Here is a 10,803-nt window from a genome sequence, read left to right as displayed (position 1 = left end):
TCATATTTCTGTGCTCATAGATGGGAGAATTTTTAAACTTTTTTGTGGCTCTTAAAATTAGCGCAGAATAGGGAAGGCTGAAGAGCCATCTGACCCAGCCCAGGTTCAGATCCCAAGAAGAAAGAAAGAAAAATACAATGTAAAAATCAATGAAGGAAAGCTATGAACGATAAGTACGTTTCCAAATCTTATATTGTAAAAAATGTTGCCTAGAATGAGAAGCTGGGTCCTTCCACAATGAGACTACTACTTGAAGGATCACTCAGTCCCAGGCTTATGAAAGCCAAGGCCAGTGAGAAGGGGAATGGGGATTGTTGCTTGTGCCCCTCCACCCCCCTCCACCCCTGCCCCTTTTAGAGCAAGTGTGTGTGAGAGAAGATATTAAAGAGGTATCTGTTGTTTGGCAATTTTGCTAAGTCTGTCTTCACTACTTCGACGCTGTGCATTTGCTAATTTGGAGGCCTGGCCATTGACAAGCTTGCTCCATACACCTGCAAGCAATTTGCCGGCTCCGGTACCAGAGAATTGCAGAGATGGCAGCTCGCACCTATTTGATTTTTTTTTCCCTTTTCTCAATGCACAGCAAATTTGGCTTTCAGTGCGTTATCTCTTTTGTTAATGCAAAAAGATTCCCTGGGCGAAAAAATTGCTCATAATTACCAGAGAGATGGGGAAACTGCATTAGAATAAATAAACCTGAAATTACTGTAATTATGTTGTGTTTGATGGGCCCGGCTTGTAATCAAGAAGAGAATACAGTGAAATGATGCTGACCCTCTTGGGTTTGCAGCTGTACGCGCACTTTGGGGTCTTTTTTTGCAGAAAAGAGTCATTTTGATAATCATTAAGCTGTGTGTAACCTATTTCAGAAGTGTTTTAAAATGAGGTTCACATTTTTTGAACAAGGGGGAAAAAAATCCCAAAATTGCATTTTGCCATTACAGACTCATACATAAGGAAAGGTTGTGTTTTCTAAGTGACAATTGTTAAGACATAATATTCGAAATCAGTATTTAATCATTATAATGAGGTATTGTTTAAATATAACCACCTTTAGATTATTCATAGTTTAATTAATATACTCATTATGAAAATCTTTGAATCAGATATTTGATGAACTACTTGTCAGTAACAAGGCAGCATTAATTAGGCCTATATTGAGATTAACATTTTTTAAAAGTGCAACTGCTTATAATTATAATAGAGCCTAACTAAAGACCGCCTTCGTTGAGCTAAAACTAATAATTTCTCTATTTGAACTGTTAGCAAGAGATTATTAAATTAGTATAAGCTAATATCTCGAAATATTAAAATCCGCTTGACCAAACAGATTTTTGCCTGTGGCTTCAGGCGCTGGGCCCTGGCTGCCGCACCGGCGTCGGATGCGCGAGAGCAATCAGCCAAAACTCCCCTCTAGCAAAGTCACATCTCCAGGCAAAACCGAATCCGGGAAGGTCCCTACCCCGCGTTGGAACCCGGTCTGGGAAATCAGTTCTCTCCCAGCTTTGAGGCCCGTCTGCTCCCGGTCTCGGAGATCTTATCTCCCGCATTTGCGCTCCGGGTTATGGGGGCCCGCAGGGCAGGACAAGCTCCAATCCCAAGCCCTGAGGGGGCCTCGAGGTCCCCGGGCTCCATCCCCCACTACTTCCCCAGCTCCCTCCATCACCGCCCCTCCACCACTTCCCCTCCCCTTCCCAAAGGGCGTCAGAAGAGCCTGGAGCATCTGCTCTTTCACCAGCACCAATTGAAAAATGGGTGCTTGTCACAACACAGATCACTGCCTTCCCTGCTTTGCTCCCCACCGCGCGCTGCAAAGGGCCCCCCAAAGCGGAGGGCCAGCCCGCAGGAAGCAGTGTGGGAAGGCGAGTGCGAGGGAAGCGGGAACCGCTCCAAGCAGCCCGTCCGGGCCCGCAGCTTCACCGAGCTTCCTGAGCTCAGCTGCAGGGTCTGGGATTGGGGTTGGGGCGAGACGCCGGGCCCCCGGGTGGAGGGAGCCAGGCGGGTTCTAGTTGCTCGAGAGTCCACATTCTCCTGGAAAGAACTCATCAGAGAGTTCCACTGAAGGTGACCCCTTACTGGCCTGGCCTCGGGACTTTCGGGCTAGAGTGGGGGGGTGGGGGGGGGGTGTCTTCGGCCAGCTCCTGGGTTCCAAGGAGTCAGCGGAGCCTTTCCGCCCCTCCCTTGGAATTTCCATCTGAGGCGCAGAGAGAAGCTGGGGATCATTAGGCGGGAAGAGGCCTCTTGTAGAGGATGGGCCCGATGGGTGGGAGTGGCTGTGGAGGGGCCCAGGTGGCGCCTTGGGACTGTCCCCCGGAGCTCAGTGATTGACTGGGTGTAGCCTGACAGACGTGTCCTTCCGGCCCCTTTCCGGTGTCTGGCCGCGTCTTTTCCGCGTCGGGATCGGGAGCCCTGCGGGCAAGCAAAAGCCGGAAGGCCAGATCGCCGCGAAGGCGAGGGGCCAAGCCCCCAGTGTCTCTGCTTTCAGTCGTCTAGGCTTCCGGTGAGGTGACTGGGTGTGGGGAGCACTCAAGTCTCCCTGGCCGGCTGCCTTTGAGCTCTGCTTTCATCTCCTCTCAACCAGCCTTCACAGTCCTTTTGGTTCCAGAACCCCCACCTCCCCCCCCTTCACACAGCACCTGTTCCTGATCCCCCCCTTCCAAGGCCCTGGCCAAGAGTCACTGCCCACCCTCTAACCCAGGTAGGGATCAGACCCCTTGGGGGTCAGAAGCAGGGCAAAATAAATGGTCCCAGCGGCTAGGGAGGGCCTTGCCGGTGATTCTGGTAGTCTGGAGCAGGAATCTACCCTTGCCGCTATGTGTCCCGAGAGGTGGAGGCCCTCTCTCCACCCAGCCCACAGAACCCCCTCACACAGCACACCAGACAGCAGTTCTTTCTCGAAACCATAATTTTACTGTCTCAGAGAAACTTTATAACTTATTTACAAAGTTCTTTTTTTTCAAGATACAAATCAATAAGTTAACATTCTCAATATAAAACTAAACTTTGACATAGAGAACACAAAACACGGTTGATTTCAACTGATCACATTTTCCAAATTTCACAAGTAAAATGTCAAGATTCTCATTTCACAAAGCATCGGGGTTTACAGCCACACACAACAGAACGGAAAAAAGCTAAGCTTGTGCAACATGTTTACGGAACAATAATAATAACAATAATAATTAACAACAATAATAATATGTACAGCGATTAGATCCTGCACTGGAGACTAGGCGTCCAGGGTGCTGCCTGGCATTATTCTGTGGTTGAGCCTCTGGGGATTAGTGCTGCTTTTGTCTTACTTTAAAGCTCACTGGCTCTAGGGCACTCCTTTCTGCCTGCCTGTTTCTTCCTCACTGCCCATCGGTCCTCTCCCTTGCTTCCCAAGGAGGGAATTAGGATTTTCCTTCTTGTCCAGGCAAAGCGACCAAAGTGTTTTTCCCGAGATGAGAAAATTGTGTTGCTTCATTTCTCTTTTTTTTTCTTTTAAAAATAATACGGAACATGTAAAAATGCAAAGCATTAGGTTCCAACCTCTCCATACCAGCGAAGTACAAAAGTTACTGTAGAAGTTAAAAATCACCAGGTCCTCCTTATTCGTTTTCCCGGGTGCTTTCGGACCGTGCGCTCCTTGCACCCCACAGAACTGCGAATTGGCCAACATTCACCCTCAGGCGAAGTCCATTTCTCAATAAATAAGAACCCCTCCCTCCAGTTTCCCCCCAGTTCCCGAACGAACTACACAGATGGTGAGGCAGGCCCAGGAGAAGGTCCGAAAGGGCAAAACGTCCCAGCATGCGGAGCTGGGGCCCGGCGGCCCGAGCCTCTTCCGACCTGGTGACTTTTTTCAGAGGCCGCAGATTGAGGACAGTGGACGGACGAGGACCTCGACTTCGTCAGCGCACAGATACACAGCGAAAGGAGACAAGAGACGGACAGAACAGAAAAGAGCTTTTGCTTTTTCTACATTGTTTTTGTTTTTCCTGATAGTCCCACACAGCTGAGGGTCAGCAGGTCGGGTCCAGCTGGCTCGTCTTGCTGCTCTGGCTGTCTCGGGCAGTTGTGCCCGCGCTCCGAGGCCGCTGTCTGCTGTCGCCGGGCGGCCCAGGCCGGGGCGAGGGCGAGCGCGCGGGCGCCGGGAAGTCGCCGGTCCAGACCTCGCGGGACTCCAAGGAGTTGGCGGGCGTCCTGCCTTCGCTGTTCCTTCTTCTTTCCCCCCGGGTCCTTCTCCGGGTCCAGGGCTTGCGGACAGGGTGGATGGACCGGGAGGCGGGAGGGGCCCGGGCCGGGGGAGACGGGAAGGAGGCGGGAGGGTGCGGGCGGGCAACCTCACATGAGTTGGGGTTGCTGCATAGCTTCTTGGTGCGCCGAGGGGTACCACGACGTGTAGCTGGGGATGTAGGAGCCCGCGCTGCCGCCCGAGCCCTTCCCGGATGAGGTGTTGGGGTTCCAGCCGGGCGGCACTGGCGGGGAGGCGGCAGACAGCGCCCGGCCGTTGGCCAGTGCGCTACCCTCCAGAGCCGCCCCGCCCTGCTTCATCAGTTTCTTGAACTTGGAACGCTTGTTCTGGAACCAGATCTTGACCTGCAAGAGCGGACAATAATGTGACTCGGCTAGGTCCATTGTGCCTACCGTGGTCGGCGGGGAGATAAGGGGGCTGTGCGTGGGACAGTCGAGTTAGGATCCCCCTCTCTGCCCTGTGCCACTGGGCAGCTCTCCGCTGGAGGAGCAGAGCCCCACCATCACCTATAAGAATCAAAGCCAGGCAGGCACGGCTGCCGGCCGCCGGTGGCCCGCAGGGGCAGCTCTCAGAGAGCCAAGGGGGCGTGGTGGTGAGGAGTGAAGGGGGGGGGGGTCCAGACCTTCGCTTGTCAGGAACTCAGCCCGACCCTGGCAATAGTCTGGGGAAGAAGCAGCGCCTGCACAACATGGAGTCTTCAAGTCCAATATGAACATCAATAAAAGAATCGTGTGGAGGAAAGGAGTGGAGGAAATTTATTTGCAATGCCACCTGCTTTCTCCTTGCTCCATTCTTTCTGCCCTTGAGTGAGTTGGGGGCTGACTGAGGAGGCCAAAGATTTCGTTAAACTTTTCATTTGGACTTAAATCAACCTTTAAGTGTCTTAGTGTCTGTTTGCGCTCCCCAGCTCTGCTCCAAATCCCGGCCCAGACGTTGGAAACCTGCGCCAGTCGTGATCAGAAAGCCCACGGGCTCCCCAAAGTCTTAAGCGCAATCCGGGAAGGAAGGTCCCGTTTCTCCTCCAGGGTCTGGGACTTGGGAGGTGAGAAGGCAGAGGAAACGATTTCCTCCTACCCCAACCGGGTGAGAAAGAGGAGGAGGAGGGAGACAGAGGCTCCGGCCCGGGCCCTGAGTCATTAGCCACACACTTTAAAGGCAAAGAAGGGATTAAGCCCAGCGTCTATTGTTCCAGTTGTTCGGGCACGTGTGACCCGAGAGTCCCCAAACAAACGTCTAGGGAAATCCTTCCTCGCCCTAATCAGATTGTCCAGGGGCCGAGGGCCGGGCGGCCGGTAGCGTGGAGTACAGAGTGCAGCGACAGAGCCAGAGCCAGGGCAGAGAGAACGAGGAAGGAAGGAGAGACGCAGGGAGAGCCAGGGGTGGGAAACACACACACACACACACACACACACACACACACACACACACACACACACACACACACACACACACACACACACACACACCTCCGACCCTGAGACGCAAAGAGCAAGACGCGAAGCTCCGGGCGCAGGCCGGCCGCGGGAAGCCCGCTTGGCAGAAGGGGCAGCGGCAAGGTACCTGCGTCTGCGTGAGTCCCAAGGAGGCCGCGAGCTCCGCCCTCTCGGGCAGAGCTAGGTACTGAGTTTGCTGGAACCTCCGGTTCAAAGCCTGCAACTGCAAACTGGAATAAATCGTCCTGGGTTTGCGGATCTTTTTCCCCTTGCCATTGAAGCGCACTTCACCGCCTTCCACCACCGTGCTCTTCTCGGAGTCAGCCCCTGGAGGGACAGCAGAAGCGGAGGGCCGCTGTTAATGCAGGGACAGCCTTTAGTGTGGGGAGCCCAGGGCCAGTGGCAACCGAGGGGTGGCGGTGGCTGGGCTGAGAGAAAGAACGCTCAAGAAACTCCGAAAGCCAGGGAAGTGTCCCGTAAAGTCCGAGGGCCAGACCCGGGCCGCTGCAGGCGGACTGGGGCAGTTCCCAAGCGTGCAGTTCCTGCCTTTGCAGGGAAAGTTTGCTATTTTTGCAGGCGGCAGTTGAGGTTTAATTACCCTTAATTGCATACATTGTTTATAGCGCTACGCAATAAATAATTACTGAGACTAATACGTGCACATGTGGGTTTCTGTTTTCCAAAGGGGCATTGTGTGCTCGGCGCACAGAGCCACCCAGAGGCCCAGACAGTGCCAGGGGATTTATCTCAGATTTATCCTTTACTGGATAGTCGCGAGTTGGGTGGAATTTTGAAATATTTTTTTTTCTTTGCTATGACAAGGATCCATAGATTGATACCCGAAACCTCCATTGCTCCGGCGCCCTCCCCACCCCCACCTCTCTCTCCCCCTCTCCCTCCTCTCTCTCTCTCTCTCTTCCTCCCCCTTCTTCCTCCCTCCTTTCCTCCCTCCTTCTGTCCCTCTCTCCCTTCGTACCCTTTCCTCTCCCTCTCCTTCTCCCTGGCAGGCGCACGTACCTGGGTCCTCCAGGCGGCTCTGGGCGAGGCTGGCGCTGCCCGGGTAGGACTGCACCGAACTGATGTAGGGGCTGGACGCGTGGCTGCTGACCGAGTTGACGTAGGGGTAGCCCAGCGGTCGGGAGAAAGACGAGGCCGAGCTGTAAGCGCTGTCGGGCTGCGAATGGCCCGCCGAATGTAAACAGTGCATGGAGTAGTGCCCGTGGGACATGGGAGAAGGAGACATTTGCTGGTTGGGTGGCCCAAACTCCATAAACACCGCCTTGCCCGACACGGGGCTGTTGAGACTTTCTGGCATGGTGGTCATGGTCATCTCTTCTCGCGGGGTCTGGGTGTGGGTCTCTCTCTCTCCTCTGCTTCCCTTTTGGGGGTCTCTGTGTTTCTCAGGACAGGAAGGAACCCAATTTAAGCGGAACAGGGGTTTTCACTTTCCATTCATAAGAAAATGGAGTTTGTCTCTTTGAAAAGTCTAAGCATGATGCTGCCGAGCTCCCCAAACTCGCTTCAAAGCTTTGACTCAGCCAAGGTCATAAATATTCATGAGCTGACGGAGCTGATTGGTCCGCTGTCTTGCATAATCACCGGGGATTGGTCCGAGGCGCTCCGGCTCCGCTGGACTAGAGCGGGCGAGGCGGCCGGGCCTCGGGAGAAACGCGTCCACACTTCCCGGCCGGGGCTCCTCTGCAACAGAGCGCGCCGCGTGGGGCGCACAATGGGCTGCAGCACCCGCGCCGGGACCTCCGCGGCCCGCGGCTCTTCAGCCTCCCGCCTCCCCCGGCGCGCCGTACTTCCCAGAAACCAGCGGCTCGGCGCAGCCGCCCTCCCCCCACTACTGTCCCCACCCTCCGCCCGCCCCCAACGCCCAGAAAGGGGCATCGCTTCTCCCAGCCGCCGTCACCCGGTCCAGCGGTCAGCTAGGGCTCCGGAGCCCGGCCGCGGCCTCGGAGCGCGAAGTCGCGCACGGGGGTGGGGGTGGCGGTACCGGAGGCGGCCAACCGAGCGCTGTCCTCCCGAGAGCCGTGTGCCTAGCGCAGCGCTCCCCTCGGCGGCGCCTCCCTGGCTCGGGTCCGCTCTGCCACATCCCTGGGGGCAGGTTTGGGGCCCTCTGGGCGAACTCACTCACTCGGCCGCCGCGCCGCCGCCGCCGTTCCCTGGGGCCCGCTCGCATTGCTCCAGGCCCAGCTGGCCACTCCAGCTCGAGGCTGCACCGGTCTGATTAAAGCAGTGCGCGCGGAGAGCCAGGAACCCGCGCTTCTCCTCCCAGGAAAGGCAGCCGCACCGCCCCCTCCCCCCAACACACACCCCCTCTTTCCCTCCCAACCTTCCTCCGCCTCCCCTTCCTCTTCACTCCCTCTGCGCCGAAAGCCCCGGACGCACTCGCCCCAAGGGCGCGGCGCAGAGTGGAGCCCAGGAGCCGGCGGGCTCAGTTTGGCTTGAGCAACCAGTACCAGGTGGTCAGTTTCCGGCCTTCCGGGGTCTGGCGAGAGTACCCCGGGTTTAGAAGTCCTGGGGAACACCGAAACCCGTGGCAAAAACAGGCCAGTGGCAGGCTCGCATATCTTTGTACAATCGTGTCTCTCATTGTCGCCCAGGATCCTCCTCATCTCCAGTGGTCAAAGCGGGCGCCACTGGGCCTGGGGGCAGGGCTAGCAAAAGCTGCCACGGCGCCTTCTATCTTCTGGGGCGCTAGGTACAGAAAAGCGCACAAAAGCCCCCCGCCGCCGCCACCACACAGCCACCCCCACGAGGCGTGGCGCACACCACGCTGCCTGCTAGGGACTGTTGGTTCCCCATCCCGCCAGCCCCACGGTGAATCCCAAATTACTTTGTTAGGTAATTAGAAAGTGTTGATAATTATTTCTTTCATAATTTAGCGGTGTGACGGGAACGGGGAAATGATCTTGTGAAAGTTCACACGTGCAGATGTATTAGTTACTGATTCATTTGATTAAATGGTAGTCTCAAGTGCTCCGATCCGCAGCTGAAGGCGCCCCATTAGCATAACACTGATGTTTAATTTTCATACGCATAATTAGCCATATATTTAACACTAATAGCAACATGCAGCCTTTCAGCGTTAAACAGCCCGGGATTTGATCTGGCCTGAGCTGAACCTTCGGCGATGCACCTTCCCCTGTCTGGAGTGCTCAATGATCACAGGACAAACCTCTGTAATCAAGCACATTTTGGCAGAGGGAACACCAATAAAAATGAACATTCAAAACAAATTACATCGTGCTGTCGTTACAGATATGAGTGGAAGGGGCTTCTCTCTTTTTTAACTTCTGTAGCCGCAGCTGCTGCCCGCGGAATCCCTCTCCTTTGGTTTAAGGGCATGATGTTGGGGATAGCAATATTTCAGGCAGCGTGGTTGGAGCAAAAAGAAAAACAAAAGCAAAAAAAAAAAAAAAATCCTTCAAACCAATAACGGGTTTGCCAACGTTTAAAAAGATTTTTTTTCACCCTTAATCACCGAACCACACGGTGATGCTTTGTAGCAACAACCAGCTAATGACTCCGCCACCAGACTGCTCTTGGAGCCGCTCGACTCCTCTTGATTTCCTTGTTCCACTTGTGGTTTTAATAGCTCCTTCCTAGCGCCTGTTTCGGGGTGTGGAGTGAGGTGCGGTACGCACGCACGACAGCACGGATGCCGCCCGGGCCCCCGGTCTTTCGCGCGCACCTATAGCGGGCCCTGCCCACGTAAGTGATTGCCTCGGCTGGCGCGGGGTCGGGGTTGGGACCGTGGGAAGTGGCTGTTGACTTCGGGCGCTCAGGGCTACGTGTGAGGAAACCCGACGGCTGGGTTTATTCCAGAGAACTGCAAGATGAGGGAAGGGGGGAGAGACGGCCACAGGTCGCGACTGTCTACAGGGCTCTCGGTCCACATCTGGAGGGGGAGAATCCAAGCCTTTCCAGCGCAGGGGACAGGGCTGGCTGCGTGGAACAAAGGACCCGCACGCGCCCCCTCAGGAAAAGGTTTCAGAGCCTTGTTTGTGTTAGAAATGAATTATATGTGGGCGAGGGAGTCTCTACATTCGGGAATTATTTCCTAGCCCCAGAGAAGCAGGTCTGGGGAGGGAAGGCTGAGCCGGGGCCCTCGGGAGCAGAGACGCCAGGCCTTGAGTAGCTTCTGAGTGAGCGATCTTATCTCCCCCCACTCTCGGAGCCCAGAGTGGATCCCTCCCCCGCAAGCCCCCCAAACCCCCGCTGTTAAGACACCTGTTCTGAAACGTTGGTTTGCTAAGATCTTTGCCTGCCCCAACTCTGTGAGGGAGCAAAACTCTCACATTTATTCTGAGAGTCCCGGATTCCGAGTAGAACCTGTTGGAGACACCGCAGGACCCGCGCGGGGTGGTGGTAGCCGTGGCCACGCGTGGGCGGAAATCCCCGCGGCCCCGCGGGAGGTTTGGGGCCAGTTCATCTGGGAGGTGGTAGCTGTGGTGCACGGGGTATTTTTAAATCTGCTTTCTAACTTCAACTTCAAAGCAGGTTAAACGGAGTTCGTTCTAATTCAAGTTTGTTTCCTACGGAGCGAGTATTGGCTGGTGCTGGTATATATACATATACGTGTGTATAATATTTAAATTAGGCTCAAACTAGTTACTTTAATATATAGGGTTATAAACCTGTCCCCCAAATACTTCCACCTCAGAATAACTGCTGCCCAAGCAGCACGTTATCCCAGTGGATGGTAAAATCCTGTGGTCCTAATAAAATTATTCTTGAGGAACTTGGAGTAAACTGATCCGTAGATAAGATAAGTGGCTAACCATTGCAATCTGATTGTTCTAGGAGAGAAGTGCAATCATTATCTGGCAAACCTCCCCCAAGGCCATCTGGGCCTGGTTCCTTACTAGAGAATCGGATGGGTCCAGAGCAGCAGCCTCATCTTGAGGCTTTTGCTTGGCCAACTCTCAAGCATCCCCCAAGTTTTTCTATGGTCCTTTAAATCTTCAACCTTTTCCTCGTCTTTTCCAGCTCTCAGATCCACTTGAATTGGAACTACTTCGGTCCAAATTCTACATCTCTAGACACAGAGAAAGGGAGTTGGAGGGGTTGGAGGACACCTGAGAGAATCCAAGTTTAGGGAAAAGCTTGAACTAGCCACTT

General features: G+C 54.5%; 1 protein-coding gene across 2 annotated transcripts; it reads right to left on the bottom strand.

Moving 5' to 3' along the window:
* Positions 1-4,329: 4,329 nt before the first annotated feature.
* DLX1 (distal-less homeobox 1) lies at positions 4,330-7,174 on the bottom strand. 2 transcript variants are annotated; one of them, XM_042997335.1, is made up of 3 exons: positions 6,691-7,174; positions 5,801-6,000; positions 4,330-4,584 (listed from the first exon to the last, which is right to left on the bottom strand). In XM_042997335.1, the coding sequence occupies exons 1-3, from the start codon at positions 7,001-7,003 to the stop codon at positions 4,330-4,332; spliced, it is 768 nt and encodes a 255-aa protein (XP_042853269.1). In that variant the 5' UTR covers positions 7,004-7,174. The 2 variants fall into 2 exon arrangements, with proteins under 2 accessions (XP_042853269.1, XP_007074634.1); XM_007074572.3 differs by lacking the exon at positions 5,801-6,000 and having other exon boundaries at positions 4,508-4,584.
* Positions 7,175-10,803: the final 3,629 nt, after the last annotated feature.

This window comes from Panthera tigris, chromosome C1, assembly GCF_018350195.1.
Source record: "Panthera tigris isolate Pti1 chromosome C1, P.tigris_Pti1_mat1.1, whole genome shotgun sequence".
Taxonomy (NCBI): domain Eukaryota; kingdom Metazoa; phylum Chordata; class Mammalia; order Carnivora; family Felidae; genus Panthera; species Panthera tigris.
Note: the sequence above shows the minus strand (reverse complement) of the source record. Positions and strands in the feature narration are given on the sequence as shown.

What these genes read in the sequence shown, in the direction of transcription:
- DLX1 (XM_042997335.1), bottom strand. Translation starts at nt 7,003, where the DNA reads ATGACCATGACCACCATGCCAGAAAGTCTCAACAGCCCCGTGTCGGGC. An exon ending in GAGCCGCCTGGAGGACCCAG is followed by an intron (nt 6,001 to 6,690) that starts GTACGTGCGCCT and finishes CTGTCCCTCCAG; the next exon opens with GGGCTGACTCCGAGAAGAGC. An exon ending in TGGGACTCACGCAGACGCAG is followed by an intron (nt 4,585 to 5,800) that starts GTACCTTGCCGC and finishes CCGCTCTTGCAG; the next exon opens with GTCAAGATCTGGTTCCAGAA.